General features: G+C 41.8%; 1 protein-coding gene across 2 annotated transcripts in view; it reads left to right on the top strand.

Annotated features, from left to right (window-relative positions):
- LOC134626885 (V-set and immunoglobulin domain-containing protein 1-like) overlaps positions 1–11,615 on the top strand; it is a 92,418-nt gene extending 80,803 nt beyond the window's left edge. Inside the window, exons 6-8 of one of the 2 annotated variants that reach the window (XM_063472776.1) lie at positions 9,600–9,707; positions 10,096–10,181; positions 11,132–11,615. In XM_063472776.1, the coding sequence (XP_063328846.1) occupies positions 9,600–9,707; positions 10,096–10,175 (188 nt within the window). In that variant the 3' untranslated portion in view covers positions 10,176–10,181; positions 11,132–11,615. Of the gene's footprint in view, positions 1–9,599; positions 9,708–10,095; positions 10,657–11,131 lie in introns of those variants that run through there. The other variant, XM_063472775.1, reaches the window with a different exon arrangement.
- The last annotated feature ends 12,494 nt before the right edge of the window (positions 11,616–24,109 follow it).

The raw sequence follows: 24,109 nt of genomic DNA, 5'->3' as shown, positions 1-24,109 counted from the left end.
ATTTTTAGAATATCAACAAATTAAATCCATAGTAAAAAAGAAATTTAACCTCAGTCAAGTTGAATTACAAACACCACCAAGTGCGGTACACTTTCTTACTCTTAAATCCCCCAAATTATTGTCTAAAATATACAGAACACTTTCTAAAATAGATGAATCAATATCCCTTCCTATTGCAAAGTGGGGAAGCAGATTTATCAGTCAGCTTAGACCAAAACTTCTGGTCTCAGGTATGCTTAAAAACCTTTAAATTGATTAAAAATCCCAGTCTGCAATTAATACAATACAAATTACTACATAGAGTGCACTATACTGGTCATCGGATGTTCAAGATGGGCTTTACATCTTCCAACAACTGCTCACACTGTCAAGGCAATACACCAGACAATTACATCCACGCTCTTTGGTTCTGTCCACCAGTGCAGAAGTTTTGGCGCAGGATATGTGAAGACTTATCAAAGTGTCTGAAATGTAAAATTCCAACCTCTCCTTTAGTATGCTTGTTGGGAAAATTGGATGATGTCACTACAGAAACTAATACAGTCCACATGGTTTTCACTGCCCTATGCATCGCCAAGAAAACGGTCCTCATGAACTGGAAAAATAAAAATAATCTTAATTCTAGCCAATATAGAAACCATCTAATAGATCACATTAGTCTCGATACAGCCTCTGCCACCACATTAGATCAATCCCTCTGGGCTCCTTTGATCGGCTCCATCACCTAGCGGGGGTGGGGGGGTCGCGGTTTGGTCCCGCCTTTGCTATTGTGGTTGATGTGGAGGTTGGGACGGGCTTAGGGCACCTGGAAAATCCCTAGGGACGTTATTCCTGGAGGGCTTAACCCGGGGGTCGTGGTCATAACCTGGTTAGTGGCTCTGGTTACTCTTAGAGGGTGTTCTCCTCGTGGCTGCGTGCAGCAGGGCTGGGGGAGGGTCTGTGCTGGCGGACGTAGGTTACTGGCCTGGTAGCCTGGCTGCCCCTGAGTGGATCCAGGACAGACGTGGGGGCTTGGGGTTCGGGGGTGCTTCGCCTCCGTGCTGGGGCTCTGGCTGGGCCTTGGGGGCTTCGGTCCTCGTCGGTGTGTCGCCGAGGTTGTGGGCGGGTGGGTGCACGGGGGCTCAGCCCTGGCGCAGGGGGCCTCTTGTGCATCGGCCTAACTAGGGGGCTCTTCAACTGACAGGGAGTTTGTTCCATCCTTGCAGGAGTCCACTCTGCAGGTGGGGGAGAGACATAGGAGAGATGGAGAATAAACTTAACCCTGGTGTCTGTTGTCTTGTGTAGTCTGGGAGATGATTGAATGTTGGGGTGGGTACAGTTTCCTCTGCGGTGGGGTCGGGTGGGCTGCCCCAGGTCCTGTGGGGCTTGGCGGTGCTGCTGCCGTAGGCCCCGGTCTGGATGGGTCTGGGCTCCCTTGCCTTGGTGGGTACCAGAGGACGGGGGTGCCTACTGGGGTCAGCGGGGGAGCTGGCCCTAGGGAGGGGCATCTTGTGTGTGTGTGTGTGTGTGTGTGTATGTATGTGTATATGTGTGTATGTGATTGTGTGTGTGTGTGTGTGTGTGTGTGTGTATATATATATATATATATATATATATATATATATATATATATATATATATATATATATATATTTTTTTTTTTTTTTTTTGGGGGGGTGCAACAATACACAAAATTCATGGTTCGGTTCGATACTTTGGTGTCACGGTTCGATATTTTTTCGATACAAAAAAATGTTCATTCCTTTTTAATTTGTCATTTATTAAAATTATAAATATATATTTTAACTCAAAAGTACAGTTTTTAAATGTAATGTTGCTGAAACAACAAAATAATTTAAAAAAATCTATCTCATGGAGAAATCACTCATCTTTGGAAAAAGAGCTTATTACAGAGAAATGTCTCTTTCCAAAATAAAAGCTATACTATAGCTTCTTCTGGGGTATATTCTCAGCAGCATATTAAACATATCAGGTCCCCATAAGGAGAATCATGTGCTAACGGCGGTCTAAATGACTCGGGTAAAGTTTGTAGCGTGCTTGTTGGTTTTGTCTGCTTCCACTTGTCTTTGCACTAGGATGATGTCGGAGTAAAAGTGCAGTCATATTCGTTGTGTTCCCCGTAGTGCTATCAGCGTTAATCTCGTTAAAATGACATTAACGCCATAACGCGGCAAATCTCCATTAACGAGTTACCGCGGATCGCCCCGTGCGTGGGGCTGGATGGCGTCAACACGTTAACAAGCTAATTGCGCTAACGCAGTAGTTCCCACCAATTGAGCATTGCGTGGCACATCCGACATACTGTTTTACTTTTGTCCATGACGTGCTTACCTTCAGGGTCATACTTCACATGAAAACCAAGATAGTTCCAAACGCCAGATCTGAATGAGGGTGGGGGAGGTTCAGTTTCAGGTAGCGTTGAGGCAGTTGCAATGTTGCAACGAGCTTAGCTTCTGTCTTGCTAGCTTGCGCTGCGCTCAGTGGATCTGCGCTCGACAGTGCAGCCTAGTCGGAGTAGTCGAACACAGATCCACTGAGCGCTCAACACAGACAGCATCGTCAGAAGAAAAGTTGATAAAATAAATAAAAAATTTTGTATTGTTCGATACATATGCGTACCGAACCGAAAGCACTGTATCGAACGGTTCAATATCGATACGAGTATTGTTGCACCCCTAATATATGTGTGTGTGTATATATATGTGTGTGTGTATGTATATATGTATGTGTGTATATGTATGTGTGTATATGTGTGTGTGTGTGTGTGTGTGTGTGTATATATATATATATATATATATATATATATATATATATATATATAGAGAGAGAGATAGATAGATAGATATAGTTGGGTCTAAACTCAGACCCCGCTGTATCCAGGACTTATTCCCATGAAAGAAAAAGAAGACAACAGTGATCGATCGTTTTTACTTGCGCAAGGGAGGCCTTTGGTCAAGAACCAGCTCTTGGAGCTCATGCTCCTAACCTGTCTCCAGCCCAAAGTCCTTCAAAGAGCAGCTTCCCTCGCAGCTATTTATTGACAAACTGTTACAGTTCACACAATAGTTTACAACACGTACCTCCCCTCCTAACCCCCCTTGGTTACAAAGACGAGGCACTGTATGTATATGTGTGTGTGTGTGTGTGTGTGTGAGAGAGAGACCTCCTGCTGGGCAGGAAGCTTACATCAAACAGACCTTCCAGATAGGATGTGTCTGTAATCAAACCTACAGCCCCTCACCCAAAAACTCAAGAATCTGGGGAGGGGGACTGTGGAATTGCTTTCATCCCACAGTTAAACAATGTAGAAATGGATGGTAAGCATAAAAATGACAAACATTTATCAATTCACTCTAACATTTCCCTCCTGTTTTGTTATTTTTATGCTCCAAACTATTCCTGCGTAATATATTCTTAGCCATGCACCTCATGCTTGACATTTTCAGCGCAGGCGTCATTTATACACAGGCTTCTGTCATGTCATTTGTTTCAGTCATTTCATATTGTTGTAAAAGTACATAATTAACAAATGTATTAGAAATCATTTTAGTTAGCATTGATCTTACACAAGGTAAAATGCATCCTATACATAAGCAAATCAAATGTCAACAGTCCAAAAACAGGAATTAATATTTCCAAAAGAAGATGCCACCAAGGACCAGACATTAACCAAGCTCTCCAGCCTTGTGGTGCATCTACTCCTGTCGTGCGATTCATTATGTATTCCTGCAAGTAAACAACTGAATGTAACAGTCAAACAAGAATAATCAACATTCTCAAAAATCATATCTCACTACAATACAACTGTATACAGACATAGACATTCAAACACATCAGTTGACTTTATTGTTTGTCCATGTGGCTCTCAGCTAACTTCAAAGCTGTAGCCTGGTCAACACCCTTCTTTATGACTCCTATCAACCCCCCAAACCTTCTCACTGTGGGCATCCTGTGGGGGTTAGAGTCAACTGGTAAATTATCTGCATTTACAACTCTTCCCCTGTCCTGTTGTCACCACAGGAAAAGATTTGTAAAGGAAATTGGATCAAGCTGTTTCGATCTTCTTGGCTCAAAACCTCAACCAGCTTAGAGAAGTGTTCATGATGTAAATGTAGACAAAAGCTTCTCTGTTTACATCCTTCTTGCAGAGGACACAAAGAATACGTGATGTTGCACAAATTCCATGGTACTTGGACTAATCCATTGCCCTTCATACACATAGGCAACTGGCCTCTTTCCAGTTCATTTAGCTTTTCAATGTCCTGCAGCAAGTCAGATACTTGGAGTCAGACTAGCAGGTCTGTCGTACCAGAGCAATTCACCGTCCCAGCTACTGGTGAATCAACCGTCCATTCAGGTTCAGAAGTTGAAAAGTTGGCAGTGTTCCAAGTATGTTTACTCCTGGATGTGTTGCCAAGGCAACCAAACAAACTGTCCTGCTCTCAGTGATGCTATATGGCCACAGTCCAGAAGAATATGTAGACAGTGGCATCACAAGCATAGCCATTGGTCTCGTTCTTTATGTGAGCGGTTGTGTTCACAAACTGCCATCAGTAGTTAGTTGAAAACCCCATGCGGGTACTGGGTGTGATTTGCTCTGTCCCAGTACGCTCCTGTCATCCCACTCTGGGTCCACAGGCACAAGAAGGCGCACAACACATTCCCAGCCATTCTGATGAGTACCTGTGGCTCAGTTGGTTTCTTCACCGGATTGAGACGAGGGGCCCTGGAGGCTTTCCCCCCCCCTTTGTACCCGGTCTTCCTGCCACTTACCCCGATCCGACCTGGATGTGTGTCACCTTCTTGCAGTGCGCTTAATGTATCCAAGTGTTCCTTCCAGCAATCTTCACTGCTGTGGTCGTCGTCAGCAGCATCCGATATGGACCTCTCCACCATGGACTGGACCAGCACTTCCTCTCCATGGCCTTGTCAATGTCCAATCTCCAGACTTCAGACTCTGCTCCTGCGGAGAACAGAATCATCTGGCAGATCATTTGTTCTCAAGACTTCTTTATTTTTAAACATTTTAAAGCATCTAATCTGCTAATATGCTCTCTCTTCTGCTCTTCCATCATCACTACAGAAGACTAGAACTCTAAATACTCTAACATATATAAACTCAAAGAGTCAGACCATTCTCTGTTGGAGTAATCCTCATGTACATTCATATACATCTTAACTAATTCTATACAGTCTAACCATGTCCTGAGTGTCTCTTCCTGAGTCTTCCTAAGTCTTAACTTTACTGTTCCATTAGTTCCCTCTATCAACCCTGCACTTTGTGGGTGATATGAACAATGATGTTTTTAGTGTTATCCCTAGATGTTGTGCCATTAATCTAATCATTTCATTTACAAAATGTGGACCATTATCACTAAACAATACTCATAGTTATTACAGCTGGACAGCTCTATAGTCCATGTGAATAACTTGAAATGGGTGACTGGGTCTGGGGAATTTCCCTCTCTTAGGTCTCAAATTACCCCGAGAATTGTGCTTGCAACATATCATACATGACCTGCAAAAATTTTTTTAAGTGTATTTAATCTTAAAGTATAAACTACTCATTATCTCCCTCCTGTTGCGACATGGCAAAGCCCATGGCGCAAAATAGCAGCAGTTTTATACAAATTCTAAAGCAGTATTGGTTCATCACACGGATAACAAACACCATCCTGCAAGCTCGCTCCTTCTGTAGATCACATTTTTTTCCTGCAGTAGGTGAGTGGCCCTGCATGTCTGCCAGTACCTCTTGCATAATAGGCAACGTCTGTTGGTGTTACATTGCTAAAACGTTAACACCATGTTCTCCTAAAGTTGCCTCTTTCGCGATCTTATGTGCAAAAGCATTCTCTAATGCAACCGGATCTTTCCCTCACATGTGTGCTACACATTTACAAACGGCAGTCCTACTGGGTAAAAACTCTGCCTCCAGCAGATTTTGCAGGAGTTTGGCGTGTTCTACAGGTTTCCCTGTAGAGGCTGTCACACCTCGTCTCACCCACTGCACCACAAAGAAATGTAATGTAGCAAATGCATACTGGCTATCAGTGTATATTGTCACATCTTGTTTCTCTGCAGCTTTACACGCTTCCATTAGAGCTAGCATCCCTGCTGCTCAAGCAAATATGAAACATGCTAGTTGTCCTGCACAGATAACTTTCTCACTGTCTACTACACTAAAACCTGTTTTAGTCTGTCCCTCTACTGTTGTAAAACTCAAACCATCAACAAACCAAACCTTTCCCTCACCAAGTGGCACATCTATTAAGTCATCCCTCGGCTTACACTCCTTCTCTACGTGGTCTCTACACTCCTGAGAAGTGCCCTCTTCTTTCGTTGGCAAAAAGGGTTGACGGATTCAGAATTGTGCATCACTTTATGGTTATGAGAGTAACAGTAACATTAAAGACAAGCGTTTGTAGGTAAATGTAATTTTAGTCTGCAGTAGTAGACATCTACCTCGTGTGGAACTAACAATGTCAAAAAGGTGAAATGAACTATTTCCTGAAACATTGCACAGCTTAAGCTGCTGCACATACTGATCTCATGCATGGAGGTAAAGCACAAGCAACTAGAGCTAATCTTTTAGGATAGTAAGTTACTGGCTTCACTTGTGGAAAAAGTGCTGTTAGTTATTTCACAGTCACCTGGCATTTGTGCTGTTCACAGAACCACAAGTCCATCGCTGGACCTCCTCTGCGCTGTCACATTTGGAGCCTGGCATGCTCCCTCAAGCTCTCATGATTCAACGTTGCTGAAGATTTTAAAGGCAGAGCCTTAGTTGTCTTCCTCAACGTCAATGTCGAAAGTCTTTTATCTCATTTAAGATTTTGCTGTGCAGAGTCTCCTCATGACGATCTCCTGGAAGCCCAGTAGCACAGCTCTCTGTGCTGAAGGCGATCTCCGATCCTTCTGAAGCCTCTCTCCAGGCCTCAGCTTCCATCTTGTGGACGATCCTCTCAGTCACTCCTTCTCATCATGGCACCTCACGACATCTGCAAATTAAAATGGCACTCCTCTCGCCACATGGCTTCCGCCATGTGTCAACTCCCCAATGAGACATGTACAAAAATGTTGTACAGTCTCCCTAAAACAATCTCCAGGGTTTGTCCCTTGGAGCAGCTTCACTCCAACCTGTAACCCTGTATAAAAACATCAGTCAGCAATTAAATGTTTAACTTGTCTAACTCTCAGCTCCACCTGGAGCCTGTATCCTAAAAGACAAAGTCTTTAAATCAAACTTCACATTTTCAACCAACTATAGATCAAAGGAATAATAAAGTATTCAGCATAAAAGACAAATATCATGTGCAGGTTTTCTCCAGTCATTAAATCACTATTATTATTATCATAATTTGTCCCAAATCATGAATCATCCCAATTTATTCCACAATTTAATCGGTGACCTTTCTTAAGCAATGTCACTCCACTCATTTTTATCACTGTGAGCTCAATAGTGGCCAGCTAATGAGCCCCATATTCAACTATTCTGTAACCACTGCACATCTGTTCAATTGTCACTTGTCTGTCTGTGCTGAATCCTTTACAAGCACTCTTAGAGAAAAACAAACATTAGCCAAACACACGGTTCATCCTGGTGGTCAGGTGTTGGCCATCCAGATTCCAGAGATGCTGTAAAAAGGTCATAAAGTTAACACTCTGCTGTGAGAAAAGTAACACTGGTTTCAAACACAATATATCTCACACTGTATTCACTTCTTCCCTGTAATTTTCAACATTTTCTCCACTACACAGTGTAATTTAATCACCAACACACAGCCTGTAACCACAATTTTCTTCACACAAAATCTCAGTAAATCCTGTGATAGAAAAACATCATTAAGATGTGTCCTGCTATAAATCACATGATCAAATCACATGATTAACCATCTGCTGTAAAAAGAAAGGTAAATGTTAGCGCTGCGCATTTGTATACACTCTTTCTCACAGTAATCTCTGTGAGCAACACAAAGTAGTTAATAACACACTCATGGTGAATTCACAGACACTGAAAATTTTAAACTAAAAGGTTAAATTTGCAGAGTTCACATAGTCATGTGACCCAAGTTTCCTCCTGTGGTCTCCTTCTGCTCCTGCAATAGAGACACACACAGAGATACATCCACACCTTTGTCAGGTGGGGGTTAACTTCACACAATGGTGTTAAGTCAGTCAGTCTTGTCAGCTTTTGTCAGTCAGTTTTTCCACTCATTCATTCATTCTTTCTTTGCTGATAGTGGAAATTATCGTTTCATTTCAGCAAAATGACATCATTTCAAAAGGAAAAGAAAAACTTTAGAATCGGATTACCTCGGTGAATCCTTTTTGGCAGGGACTTGTTTTCTGATTGTCCCAAATAAGTGGCTTTCTCTCAAGCCCATTTTTAATTTTTGGAGAAACTCACTTTTGCAACAGTTTTCTCGACGACGAGTCGTATAACGCTTCTGTTCTAATCGTGCATGCCTGCTCAAACAGAGATCATCAAACAGAACTTTCAGTGCACCATGAAAGTAACAAAATAAAAAGAAAAGAAAGAAAATAAAGGAAAGCAAAGGAAAGAAAGGCCTTGTTTAAGTCATGACACGTGTTTTTCATGCCAGGGGGATAAATTGTAACAACCCATTTGGCAGGCTCAACTTAATAACAAAAGACAAATCAACAGCCAGTTTAATCTCAAACATCCATCCAATCAGCCACACACAACATACTGTTGTCTCATCACATGATAAGTTTCTTCTCATGTAACCAAATGTGTGCCATGGTAAAACTTCTTCACACACCAGAAACTCACAATCAGCTCACTCAGCTCACTCATTTAAGACCCCTCATCAGCATTCTGTTTTCCTCTATGATGCGGTCATCTGTCCTCCTATAATATTCAGTCCACTAGTCTATGTATCGCTTTCATCTTACTAGTGACTTGGACAAGATGACAAACAGAATCTCATGCTTAAGATGCTGTCTGGTCTTCATGAGTATCATTTATTGTGTATATGCATGTAGGGTTAGTATGGTTGATGCATTTTCTGTATGTTTTTGTGTTCCTCTCTCATCACATTTTCATTATTCTCATCATTATTCTCATATGTGTATATACATATACATATACATGTATATACATATATATACATATACATATATATACATATACATATATATATGTATGTATATATATGTATATGTGTGTGTGTATACACACACATTACACTGACAGATTCGTATTCCTTATTTTCTGCAATCATTAGTCTGACAAAATTCCCTTTAATGATGTGTGTATCTAAGAAGCTCAGGGTGGAGGAAACCTCGATTACACACAGACTCACACATGTTGTCAGATGTGAGTCTCAGTAAAAAGAAAGCAGGAGTCTGTGAGCAGCAGCACAGATTCAAACATCCTTCATACAAGACAAAACTCCAACATCATCTTTACAGCTGAGAGCAGAACCAGAACCAGCCTGTGAGCTGTGGAGACGAGCAGCAGGAAACAGGAAGTTGGATCCATGCTGACATCACTGAGCTCGCTGTTTAAACCTGCAGTCTGTTCCTGACATGCAGTCACAGTCTGAGTTACACTAGTGTTTTCTCTTCTGTTCCAGAACCATGGAAGATTGTAGCTGTTGTTGCTGTTGTTGTTGCTGTTGTTCTCGCTGTTGTTCTTGTTGTAGTTGGGATTCTTGTCTGGTGTTACTTCAAGAATAAAAAAAGTAAGTTTAATGTATTTATGAACATTCTCATATTTTTGTGTGACCGTCATTTTTACAATCTTGCTTATTTCACTTTATTTTTTAATATATTTATGAAACAAACTGAAATGAACTAAAGCTTATTTTGAGGAAAGAGGAGGAACACACTGCAGAGGCTGATGAAGATGGTTAAACAGCAAACATCACGATTTATTCATAAAGACAGTTTAGCGTTTTGTCATGTAATCATAATAAAATTGGGTGAATTTGCCTGCTGTAGTTATGCTGCCATATCAGCAAGTATAATTCAAACACACTCATGTGTCATCGTGCACTCCACTACTTAAACACATAGCACTACATTTCTGCTCAGTTATGACTGTTTTTAACACAGTTTTGTTTTTCAAAGGGCAGAAAGACAACAAGGAGCAGGAACCCCCCTCAGCCCAGGAACAGAAACTCAACGCTGATCAAAGTGAACCTGTGTGAATTACGGTGTGTTTGTTTTATGAGAACCAAATTAAGTTTTGGAGCACAGCAGCTAGGACATGTTGGATTAATTTTGATATTTTCAGCAGTATAAAAGTTCAGAACAGATTTAAATTCTGTGGTTTAGCTAGGGTGACCAACCGTCCTCTTTTCCCCGGACATGTCCACTTTTCACGTTCTGTCCGGGGGGATTTTCGAGATTGATTTTAATGTCCGGGTTTTTCCTATAGTCCGACAGAGGACCCATGTGTGTGACGTCATCCCGAACTGCTGCTTTGTGAGCGCTTGTTCTGCGCTCACAGACGGGACAAACAGCGTGCAGCAACGCGCCTATTATATTATCATTATAATGATGTTTAAAAGATCCCAAAGTGCAAGTGCATCTTTTCAGACGAACTGCAAAAGACATTTCCCTCGTACCGACCCAGTACTGGTAATTTTTCTTATGCAGATAAGGCCTTATTTCTGTACCATTATTTAATTTCAGAGGTTTTTAAGTTATTTATTTTTGTACTTGTTGACTTGTAAAAGCCTACATGACATAATGTATTTCACAATTCATTAACCGCACAGAGAAGGCATCGTTTTAATATGTTAAATATGTTTCTTTAAGCAAGTTTTTCATGACTGAGCCAAGTGTCCTCTTTTTTGGAAATTAAAATATGGTCACCCTAGGTTTAGCAGATGGTTAAAAGTCAGGATGGAGGGATGTAGCCACTTTTGTTATACTTTCATCATAATCACTCCCCATATATTTATATAAAAATAAAAGTATAAATGTCTCACAGTGCTCAATACTTGATACAAATAATACATTCAAATACCGTCTAACACTATCTTTTCAACATTGGAACAGGGCATTTGGGGATTGTTTTTTTTCTATTTGAATGGAAACCGATGCAGTGCATCAGTGTTTTCTTCGTGAAATAAAAACTGTTGTATTTATTCCATGACAGATCCTCCTGCGTTTTCCTCTTCTGCAGCAGTTTAATAGGACGGAGTAGAGAAATGGCTCCACATGTTACTAATAAAGAAAACTACTTTTAGCTGCTCCGTTGCCACAGCGGGTAGCGCCGCATGTTTGATTTCACCACACAATTAATACACTGAATGGATTTGTGTTTCCAGCTGGACTCATATTTCAGTAAATATTTAAATAAAATTTGAAAGGAAATTTGTCTGATAACAGCAGGTTTGTCAAACAACTGTCTCAAGTGAATTATTTCCTTTAGAATGCTCCAAACAAGGAAACAAGGTTTTCTTTGTTTTCTAACCCTAAACATACATTAGGTTAATGTAATTAACTATAACGCTGAGCTGTTCTGCTGTAATGTAAATATTTTGCGGTTTGAAAAAAAGTGCCTTTTTAAATATGTTTTTGCATTGTATCTTTTTATTTTTGCTAAAGAAAACTGTCAGGATACACACAGTAGGTTAACTGTTGTTGATGTTTGATATTGGAAATTATGTTCATACTTTTAATTCGTCATCTCCTAATACAATATCATTTCCACACTGCTCAAGGATCTCAGAATAAAATATCAAACTATTGTGACTGTTTTCTGTGTGTGTTTTCAAACTTTCATGTAACCAACTTGGGAAGACTCGAGGAGAGAGGCAGGTTATACTTCTCTGAAAACATCTAAAAAAAGAGTCTCAAGGGATCAGAAAAAAATATCAGAAGAAACCAAGTTAAACTTTTACAGAATGATGGGAAGAGAAAAGTATGAAGGAGAGAAATGAGTTATGCTCTGAAGCACACCACATCATCTGTCAAAGTGGAGGCAGTGTTATTGCAGGGCTTTGTGAAAACTGGGTCACTAAAGTTTACTGATGATGTGACTGTGATCGATCCAGCAAGATGAATTCTAAGTTTTCTGATTTGATTCATTCTTCAGTCACCAAGCCAGTCACCGTGGTTTTCAGTTGTAAATATACAGCTTAAAAACTTTAAGGAATACTTTAAAAGCAGATCAGATGTCAATGGGAAAAATCGTACTGGATATCTACACTGATATGCACTGGGTAATGTGTTACCAACAAAAGAATCCTAAATAGTTGGATGGAAATGAAAATGATCAATCTACAGAGAGCTGAATTCAAACAACTCCACCATCTACCCTTGGAGACATATAGTTAGTTGAGTTGCGATAATTGGAGTCTAAATTTTCCATGAGTGTGAATGTGAGTGCAAATGGTTGTCTATCTCTCTGTGTTAGACTGGTGCCCTGCCTCTCGTCCTATGGCAGCTGTGATAGGCTCCAGCGACCCTGATTTGGATAAATGAAAAAGAATGGATGGATGGATTTATTTTTTTAGAAGGAATATAAAATTACAAAGTATTTGCAGTCACCAAACGAGGCAGATACAAAGAACAGGAAGTTCCCAAAATAAAACAGGAAGCAAAACAACAGGACACCTAACATGGAAACAGGGAGGACACAGGAGTCAGCTGACCTGAGAGACCGACAGGGTGTGAGGGGATGAAGAAGCTCAGAGAGGAAAGGCGGGGCAAGATTGTGAAAGTATTTAAAAACAAACACGAGAATTTTAAAATGAATTCTAAAAGACACAGGTAGCCAGTGCAGAGAGGCCTGTTGGGGATAGGCGCCAGCACGCCACACGACCCTGAAAAGGATAAGCGGAAGCGAATGGATGGATGTTAGGAGTCATGCAGCAGCATTTTGAACCAGCTGCAGACATGACAGCAATGACTGACTGACCCCCACATAAAGTGAGTTACAGTAGTCCAGACGGTAGGAAATAAAAGCATGTTTCAAGGTGTTGCCTGGAAAGAAAAGATTTCACTCTTGCCAGTTGCCTTAAATGATAAAAACCAAACTCAAAATTATTCAAAATTAAAACAAATAACAAAAATAAGCATAGAAAAGAAATAAAACAAAAGCTCCAAAATAGAACATGAAAAACAAACTAAAGGTATTTAAGGTCTATTTAATAAAAGATTTGAACTCAAACTCAAAAACACTGGGTCAAAACGCCGTGAAGATGTGGTTGATGTTTGGTGGTGGATGGGATGTAGCTCCTTCTGGTGTTTTTTGTTCAAAGCAGCGTAGAATCAGTCTGATCATCTGCCATCAGCAGCACCACACACAGCTTTGGGTCTAGGTTTGTTAGTGAACGTCACTAACTAAATATCACACACACCTGCCTGGAGTTGTTGGTGTGGAGGTGGTCCTCAGTTTTATTTTGAAGCTGGACTTTGTGATGTTCTTTTTCAGGCTGAAATTTAAAGGGTCTGCACATAACTGACAAATAATCTACATGTGGTGATCAGTGACTGTCTACAGTCTTAGTTTTATTAGCACTTTTTTTTTTTAGCTAATATGAATGCTAAGACCTTCACCTCTTTTCTGTGATCACTGGTTTCTTTCTTGGGGGTGTAGGATGTGACCTGTTACCCTGTTAACACAGGACACAGGACTCAGTGGACTGACTAATCAGGAGTACCCGCCTGAGGCCAAAGCGTGGTTATTGACAGTCAGCTCAATCAACGAGCAGCTCATGGAACACTCTGACTGCACACTTTTGGTGTCCCCCTCTCTCTCTTTGCCAAGGCAGACAGGAAGAACCAGGTTGATCACATAAAGTAAGAAAGATGGGGAGATAGGGACTGAAAAGAGGTAATTGCCAGTTAGAAATCAGGTCAGACTAAAACAGGAGCTGAAACCAGCTTCTTTTACACTGTTGGAGCTCAGGGTCAGTTTCAGTGAATCTGTGTGTGAAGGTTTTAAATAAGCGTGCTCATTGCTTCACTGTAAAAACACTGGAACATCAGATAGTCCCTAACAGAAGGTGGTGTTAGCCTGCAAAGTTAGCAGTGTGGTGATTTATATGAACAGAGTGGCCTGGGATGATGTCAAATGCCTGGCCTATCATTGTACCCGACCTTACTGAATGTGCCTGTACAAGGAACGCTAAAACCCACACAGATCACCATGTGAAAGACAATGATCTGCAGTCTCTGAAAGGCCAAGACAGCATCACATGTGACACAACTGAGGCAGAGGAAGTAAAACTAAATGTAAGAACAGGAGGCTGTCAGAATAAAACAGGAAGTAATAAAATAAAAGAACATCTAATGTAGAAACTGAGAGTTAACAACACAGAAAACAAGAGAGGGCAGGAGAACTGAAAGAAGGAAAACAATAAGTGCAAACTGACCCAGAACAGAAAGTACACAGAAAACTAACTGACCTTCAAAATTCAAAAATACTATAAATGACAAAACTTAACCTACAAAAGAAAGAAAGCAAAACCTTTTAAATAAAACATGAAAGCAAACAAAGAATCAACAAGCAATATTTAATGAAAATTAAAATAGAAAGTCCCAAAGTAAAAACACAGGACCATGACGGGTTAGGAACCACTGAGCTACCATCACAACACTACATGTTCACATCACTATTAAAATTACACAGTAATTCTTCATTTTCAGGCAGAATGACTACTTTAACTTTTAATACTTTTGTGTATTTTGCAGATAATCCAAAAAATGTAAATATAGTAAAGAGTCAAGAATAAAAACGTCAGTGTAACAACCTGATTATTGGTGTCTTTGCAAAGCACTTTGGAGCTGATATTCTTACCGTTACAGAGGTGCTGAATGCAGTAAAATACAGGTGAAGTTGTTTAGTTGGTTTGTTAGGTAGTTAGTCTCAGTGTTTACTCAGGTTTTGTTTTACCTGTTCAGGCAATTATGTGTGTCACTCAGCTCTCAGCACCTTTGTGTTTGAAAGTTATTCTTGAGTTCACCGTCTGTGCAGCACAGAAGGATCAGGATCCCCACCCAGATCCTTTTAATGCAGTGTTTACATTCATTTACTTTAACATTTACTTGAGTCCCACACAGGTGAAGTCTGAGCCTCTCACAGGTACACTGCAGTGTTGATGTGCAGCGTTTTTGTTTGAACTTTCTCCATGTTTTCAGGTCTGCTCGGGTATTTAGAAGCAGCTTTACATTACTTGTCATTTGTGACTTAAACTATAGGGTGCATACAAATATTAATAAACAGTTTATTGGTTTTAACAATATAAAACAGCATCTTAGGATTTACTGTGTTCAGGATGGTGCAGTGATTATTATGGTTACCTCTCAACAAGAAGGATCCAGTTAGAGGGAGTTGTGTGCTCTGTACTCTGGCTTCGTTCCACTCTGTCAAAAAGCCATGTGACAGGTCAGTGACCTGTCCAGAGTGAACCCTGTCTGTTGTCCTGTGACCGTTAAATGCAGAGTCAGAATTTAAAGTAAAATAACTGAAATGAGTTTGTGAACTTGGAAAACCAACTAACAAGTAATAAAAGGTACAGAGGGAATATTCTTAGTTTTATTATCTGTTAGCTCGGTAAAAATCTTATTGTCTGATGAGGCTTTGATACTGGGTCTCTGGATGTCTACAACACTGTGAGTCAGCTGCTTTCAGAAGGTTCTGTGTTGTTATTGTAATATCTGTACTGATTTTCTAAATCCTGCCTCTGACATATGACCTCCATACAATAATAATAAAAAAGACTAAACTTAATACTGAAACCAATAAAGACTAAACAATATATACTGGATGAAACAAGAAAATTTAATCTGGAAACAGTAAAAAAATAAACAAAAATACAATCTAAGTAGAAAACACAAAGTTACAATGTGGAGGCTGGGCTGCTAACTCATGAGCTGACACTGTAGTTAAACTGTACTACACTAACACTAGATCAGCAGGTTGTGTTCATAAAGTGCACGGGTATCTGCTTATTTGTGTCAGCAGATCAATAAAACGCAAAACTGGAGCTCAAACTTGTTTGTGTTCAGATTTTCTCTCTTCTGTCAGGTTTACAGGTGTTCAGATTCCTCATGTCTCCACCTGTGGGTGAAACTACTCTTCCTTAGCTTGCTTTCATCCATCTGGAGCTCATAGATCATCATTAGCTGAGTGCTTAAGGACCAGCTGTGTAAGTCACTCTCTGCCAGATCGTTTTCTCTACCATGGATGTTAATCTCTAGCTGTTGTTCTTATCCCTCGATAATTCATTTGTTCTGTTTGCTTCCTAGTTCTCAGCTCACAGAAGCACACCTGCCTGCCCAGTCTCCACTCAACCTTCTATCATCTCCAGATTCCAGCGTGATCCCCCGTGTCACCTCTCTCTTCTCAATCTAATCTAACTCCAAGTAAGGACACATAAGTAAGACTTTTGTACATACAGACAACCTTTTATTATCAGCTCTTGCTGATATCATCTCTCCCTCTCTGTGAATCCTCTGATACATCCTACACAGGAGCACCTGTTCCATCAGTCTGCTTCTATCAATTATTCAGTTTTAAATAAACTGTTCAAACTTCCCCCGGCTGTCCGAATCTGCTCATCAGTCCAGAAACTACAAAACCATGACAATTAAATGATGTGTGCTACACAGCAGGTCATAATTGCATTAAATGTTCCAAAAGTCACCAACACCACAAACACTTCAGTGACTTCAGTTAACAGACACCCACTGCGTTCAGCTGACTGTGCTGATGTTGGACACCTAAATCCATCCAACCATCTGCTTGCATGAAATCTCACTATCATTAATTTTGAATGCATCATATTTGTGGTGGTCAGGTTTGGCACATCAGCGAGTCAGAGTCCAGAGTGACTCTGATATCAACCCTCTGACTCCACATAAAACAACATTTACCCCAAACTGCAAAAAACTGGAGCATTACTGGGATTGGCAGCTTTAATTAATTTCAAAGTAAAACTCTTTGTTCAAATTATTCCTGGCGCTGGATCATCTGACAGCCTTTACAACAATTTCCCTCGGGATAAATAAAGTATTATCAATCGAAATATGACTTACTGTCTGTATTGTACAGTACAGTTTCATCTTTGTCACCAGCAGCATCTGGACTCTGGTTATCAGAGTCTAATCGCCAGAGAGCTGAATTTTGTATCACAATAATTCATTTTCAGTCTTTCCAAAATGTTCTCTCCTTATTAGTGATGGGATTTCCGGCTCTTTTTAGAGAACCGGCTCTTTCGGCTCCGAACCGGCTCTTCAGGTTGTTTTGTTGCTTTAATTAATTTATTATTAACAACAATATGAAATTATGCACAAAAGGAATTACTAATGTAAAAAAAAAGTGGTTTTATTTATATATGTTTATATATAAATATATACGGTGGCCCTTAGAGACAAAGCACTTACAAACTCCAAAAGCACGTACAAATTCCAAAACACATTCCTAGAGTTAACTGAAATTCCAAAGCAGAGCTACCTAGATCACTTAAATTACACAATTGAAAGCATATGTGTATTGTTTGTGTATTTATACACAAGCACTCATATATATTCAAATAATTTAAAAAAAAGTTCATTTACCTGTTATTACCACACACCAAATCCGGTCGTTGGTACTTGCTGGCTTGTGTAGCCACTAGGTAACAAAAGCTCAACACTGCACCTAGCATCCTGGAGCACTTCTGTTGTTTTTTGTACGTGCTTCAGAGTTTGTACGTGTTTTGAAGTTTGTACGTGCTTTGTCTCTAGGGGGCACCGTAAATATACTTTTATTTATTCACTCCACATAAAATGTAATAAATAAATCATATAATACAAAAACCAACTAGTCACAGTTCAACTTTTAACTATTTAAATTTTCAGCTTTTTCCTTTTAAACAAATTTAAAGTGAAACAACACAAAACACTGCAAACCACAAAACAATTAAATATAAATTAAAATATGAAAACAAAAAGAACATGCATATTCTCTGTCATATGGGCCTGCATGGATAAACTTTCTGAATTCTTTATCATCCGCAACTGAAAATAGTTGTGGATGATTACTATACCTTTCTAATGTGACGTTGTTGTCCCTGGCTCTCTTTCTCTCTCTCTCCCTCCTGCTCTGTTCCTGTGCTACTGCGAGTGTAACTACCGCCCCTCCCCCCTCTGCCCAGCGCAAAGCACAAGGCTCACGTGCGGAGTGAAGCGGAAAAAAAGTGCGAGAGAGAGAGAGAGAGAGAGAGAAAGAGGGAAAAAAAAAAAAAAACGGCTCGCGATAAGGAGCCGGCTCGCGTCGTTCACGTCAAAGATTCGGCTCTAAGAGCCATTTCGTTCGCGACCGACACATCACTACTCCTTATTGATCTGGAGGGGGTTATAAATTTTAGACTGATGCTTGTAAGATGTTTCTATGTTCAGACCTGAAGTGGATGCTGAACACACCCTGTTCGCGTGCCTGTTGTTTCTGAGGAAAACTTACCCGAGGCTGCCGTCAGAGTTGTTGTTTGATTCCATCCTCCCGGCGGGGGGGCTGGGAGGAGGTGTTGGCTGTCCGATTGGCCTCCCTGCTGCTGCGGAGCCTGGGGCGGTCTGCTTGCCTCCACCCCATGGGAAAGGGTCACATCTCTTGGGTCTGGGTGCCGTTTCCCCCTCTGGGGGCGAGGGTACCTGGACCCGGGGTATAGAGTTTGTTTGGGGAGTGTGATTGTGTGTACATGTCCATTTATGTCTATCCTTACGTTGGGTGAGTGCTGAGTGTTTGTATATGTGTGCATGACGGTGGGAATGCATGTTTGTGTCTGTGTGTGCCTGTTTGTCTGTGTCTATATGTCAGGTCGGGTCTTAGACTCCACCTCTCTGGGAACTCCCAGGCCCTCCAAAGTGTGGAGGCCTATCTCCCCTCACCACACTCCCTGCCGGTAACTGATGCCCTCAGGGTTCGGTGCGTTGGTGGTTCTTGGTGTCCGGGGCTGGGCGCTCAGGTATGCACCAACTCACTCCCGGTGGCTACTTGGCGGGGCCTGGTGCCTGTCGCTCGGTCAGGCCTCTTCCGGGGCAAAGGGGGCCCTCGAGCCTCCGGCCTCGGGGCCTGCGACTCGGTTCACTCTGGCACAGCTGGCTGCCGGAAGAGCCGGCGGGCGCGCCAGTGCAGCCCCTTCTGGCTTCTGCTCCATGGCTACTGGGTGACCCCTCGTCTGGGGCTCTCCTCAGCCCTTCCCAGGAGGGTGGCACGGATGCCCCTCCGGTGGTCCTCCTTGGGCTCTTGCACTCTGGGGCCTCTGGATGTCTGGAGCCTGGATCTCCTCCATGCCTGCTTCATGCCCTGGGGGACGGGGCTATGGCTCTCTACATCCTCTAGCAGACCGTTACATGGGGAAACCTTTTGTATACAAGCGCGCTGATCCACACAGGTGTGCACACGGGTGTTCACTGTTCGTAGACATAAACTACACCTTTCTTAGCTGCTACTTCAAAGCACATTGTGCGCTGTCTGTGCTGCACAACAACATTCAATATTTAGTATTTACTGCTGTTTACACTTAACTAGATTAACGTGATGGTGTTGTGTTTAGTATGTTGCAACAGGTGGTCCAGGAGGTTTTTTTTCTTTGTCTTTGTAAGTGCCCTTTCTCACTGTCCCTCTTCCCTTCTGTTTTTCTTTTCCTTCATCTTTCTTTCTCCCTTTCCTATCCCCCAGTCATGTCTGTCCCGTCTGTAACAACTGAAAATAAAATAAATAATAACAACAAAGGTTGATCAAATGGACCAATACGGCAATGCCATGATGATCCATTTGGCAAAATAAATCCATTGGGTATCCTTGTTGGTCTTCAGACAACAATTCTGACGGCTAAAGATCCAACTGGGACAGACAAAAAAAAAAAAAAGAGTTGTTTGATTTTATGGCTTTTCTTCAGAAACTCATATTTAAATTAATTCAAGGTCTGGCATCAACCTGAGAATATATTTCACGTGTTTCCTTATAATAAAGGACGGATCCTTTCTCAGTTTCTCTTTTCTTTCACTTTTTAATTCTTTTTTTTCATGGGTTTAATTTTTCCTTTTGCTAACTGATGATCTGAAACAACACGTTCTCACTCCCAACTCGTCAAATGTGTGACGCATGGTCAGGCTCCCTCTGCTTCACTTATCGACGCGCAGGGTACCCCCCTTGCGTCGAGAATTGACGTGCAGGGTCCTCTTATTGAATACTATAGATCTCCTTAAACGTTGTTTATTGACGACAAGAGATTTCCGCGGAAGAGCCTGTTGTCCGTATATTTATACATTTCTGAAATCACATTGTAGTGATGTGTACTGAACACAATATATTATATAATGTAAGCAACTACCTGAGAAACAGCAAATACAGCAGATAAATTAATTATAGGCCATTACTTTTGTATCGTTTATTGCATTTATGGAGGGAGTGATGTATGCTGGGTAATGGCACAGCTAGCGACTGGGTGACTTTATTCACCCGCTTCGGCTGTTATCAGTCCATCAGGCGTTATTAGCAGAAATCAGTCCCATAGATATGGGCCATCCACCTGCTAGATTGTTCAGAAGGTTGTTATCATCCATCCAGATGGAGGATCACTAACAGGAGCGTGGAAGACTCCAGAATCCACTCTGGCTGGAATCCGGTGGATACAGCAGTGTTACAGGTAAGACCATTTAAACGGACAGCATTTATAGAATGACTATTAAAAGTCAGCGAGTGTCAATAATGTTAATGTGGTTATGTTAGTAATTGTGAGGGACCAAGCAGCCAAAGCATAGAGGACACAGGCAAAAAAGTATCTTCAAAGAGGGTTTTCTTTATTTTAACCCTCAAAAAGTCCAAAATTAACAAAATTCAAAAACATACTTAGCAGGCCCGTAAAAGAGGTCAACTAAATATAACTCTACAAAAGGTATTTTCCAGAAACTCATACAAAACAAAGTGAGACACAACTTAACTCACAAACTGACCTAATTACAAAGACACATGAGGGTAGCTTTTATAATGATTTGGCCAAACCATTTTCACACAATAGGAGGGAAAACAAAACACACACTAATATTAACTAAACACAGAATAACCTAACTAAACCTAAAACACCCCTACTCCTGGTAAGCCCATGGTTGGTCCTGCTGAGCAGGCATTTTGTTCCCAGAGTCCTCAGCCACGCCTTTTGCCCAGACAGGAAACAGCCACCGCCCAAACCCAGGTAACTCAAAAAGAGAGAAACATAATTAATATAACAAAACATTTTAGAAAAACCACACAATGTTACTATGCGCGCGCCTCATAATACCAGTGTTAGGTTTAACCAAATGATTAATGAATTAAATTAATGAAGAAAACTGCAAAGCAAACTAATAAAGTGAAAAATGAGCTAATTTACCCCTGTGTGGCTGATGCCATCACACACCCCCCCTCTTCAGGACTCTCGCTGGTACGCGAGAGAGGAAGTCGGCGGTGACGTTGTTCTTCCCAGGAATGTGCTTGATGACAAACCGAAAAGGTTGCAGAGCAAGGTACCATCTTGTGATTCTTCCGTTCTTATCTTTCATCTTTTCCATCCACTGAAGTGCACTGTGATCCGTCTCCAGGGTGAATTCTCTTCCAAGAAGGTAGTACCTGAAGGAATCAAGGGCCCACTTGATGGCAAGGGCCTCTTTTTCCACTGTTGAATACCGAACCTCTCTTGGGAACAGCTTTCGGCTGATGTAAGCAACAGGGTGACGTTCTCCTTCCAAACCTTGAAGTAGCACTGCTCCCAGACCCCTATGAGATGCATCAGTTTGAAGGAAAAAGGGCTCATTAAAGTCTGGACTGTACAAAACTGGTTTACTACTCAGTGATTGACTGATGTCCTTGAAAGCTGCTATAGCCTCCTCTGTCCAGTTAATCTGATTAGGACACTTGATGCCTATCAAGTCAGTTAGTGGAACTGCCCTGGTGGAGAATTGTGGTATGAACCGACGATAAAAGCCTGCCATGCCCAAAAAGGATCTTAGTTGCTTCCTTGTCTGTGGGAGAGGACAAGACTCAATGGCTTGGATCTTACTGACCTGAGGCTTGATCACCCCATTCCCGATCACATGGCCCAGGTACGCAGTCTCAGCAGAGGCAAAAACACACTTAGAGGGGTTCACCGTCAACCCAGCAGCACCAAGACGGTCGAAGACAGCATGCAGATGTTCCAAGTGTTCCTCCCATGTGGTGCTGTAGATGACAATATCATCAAGATATGCAGATGCAAAGTCTGAGAGACCACATAGTACCTGGTCCATTAACCTCTGAAAGGTTGCTGGAGCCCCATGCAGCCCGAATGGCATCACTGTAAATTGGAAGAGACCCCAAGGTGTTCGAAAGGCAGTCAACTTCTTTGATCGCTCCGTGAGTGGCACCTGCCAATATCCCTTGCACAGGTCAAGTGTGGTCAAGTACTTTGCCTTCCCCAGCCGTTCCAGCAAATCATCAATGCGTGGCGTGGGGTATGAGTCAAACAGTGATATTGAGTTTAGGTACCTGAAGTCTATACAGAACCTCATGCTTTCATCCTTCTTTGGCACCAGGACCACCGGATTACACCACTCACTCTTTGATGGCTCGATGATCCCCAAGGACAACATGAGGTCAATTTCCTTCTTCAGGGATGTCAGCAGACGTTCAGGGATCCTGTAGCTCAAACGCTTTACTGAGACACCCTCTTTAATGACAATGTCATGCTCAACAATATCTGTTCGGCCAGGAGTCACTTTAAACACTTCAGAGTTGCATGCAGCTCTCACCTGAAGCTGTTTATCATCTGGCAGATGACTAAGGTCAAAATCTACCACATCAGCAGAAGGCAAGTATTGCTCACCAACCTCTTCTTCCTCTGGCACACCCCTTATGAGCATCACTTCAGCTGTCTTTTCAGGGCGCTGTGCCCATTCCTTCAAAAGATTTATGTGCAGAACCCTGCTGGAGCGTGGCTTTCCAGGGATGAACACTTGGTAAGTAGTGGACCCCAATTTCTTCTGAACCTCAAAGGGCCCTTGCCACTTAGCCAATAACTTGTTGTTGTCAGTGGGGAGGAGCACCAACACCTTTTGTCCAGGACTAAAAGACCTCTGACGAGCTGATCGGTCATACCAAAACTTCTGCTTCTGCTGGATTTTGGTCATATTTGACTGAGCAAGCTCACTCATTTTCTGCAGTCGCTCCCTCATCTGTACAACATAGGAAACAATGTTAACAGAGTCCATCTTTTCCTTGCCTCCCTCCCAGATGTTTCTTAACAGGGCTAGAGGTCCTTGTACCTCATACCCATACAAAAGTTCGAACGGAGAGAAACCAGTGGAGGCTTGTGGCACTTCCCTGTAGGCAAAGAGAAGATAAGGAAGCCACTGATCCCAATCAGCACCATTCTTATCTACCACCTTCCGGAGCATCTGCTTCAGAGTCTGATTGAACCGTTCTGTTAGCCCATCAGTCTGAGGATGGTATGGGGTGGTCCTCAGGCTTCTAATGCCCAGCAGCTTGTACACCTGTTTAAGTAAGTTGGACATAAAGTTACTCCCCTGATCAGTCAGTATTTCCTGGGGGAACCCTACTCTTGCGAAGAGCTGTACAAGGCAGAAGGCTACCGATTTTGCCTTGATGGACTTCAGTGGGAAGACCTCTGGATATTTAGTTGCATAATCAGTGATTACAAGCATATAGCGATTCCCTGACTTACTCTTCTCAACGGGTCCAACAATATCCATTCCGAGGCGCTCAAATGGGGTACCAATAATAGGCAGTGGTTGGAGTGGAGCTTTGGAAGGGACTTTGGAGGATGTCATTTGGCACTGAGGACAGCTCTTACAGAAGTAGGCTACATCTCTATGGAGGCCAGGCCAGAAAAAATGTTGTTTAATGCGAGCTGTGGTTTTGTGCTTACCTAGGTGGCCATCCCAGGGAATAGAGTGTCCCAAATTAAGCACTGTTTCTCTAACTTCTTGGGGGACCACTAGCTTCAGAAGTGAGCCCACCTGATGGTAAAGTATGCCATTTTGCAAGACATAGTCACTTTTGTTAATGCCTACCTCCTCTACCGCTCGCTGAAAACAGGAAGTTAAACTAGGATCAGTTTTTTGCAATTCTATTATATTGCCAGAAATTTGAAGTCCCAAAGGTAAGTCT

The sequence above is a fragment of the Pelmatolapia mariae genome, linkage group LG5 (genome assembly GCF_036321145.2).
Source record: "Pelmatolapia mariae isolate MD_Pm_ZW linkage group LG5, Pm_UMD_F_2, whole genome shotgun sequence".
NCBI lineage: Eukaryota > Metazoa > Chordata > Actinopteri > Cichliformes > Cichlidae > Pelmatolapia > Pelmatolapia mariae.
The sequence above is the reverse complement of the archived record's forward strand: the minus strand, read 5'-3'. Positions and strand labels throughout refer to the sequence as shown.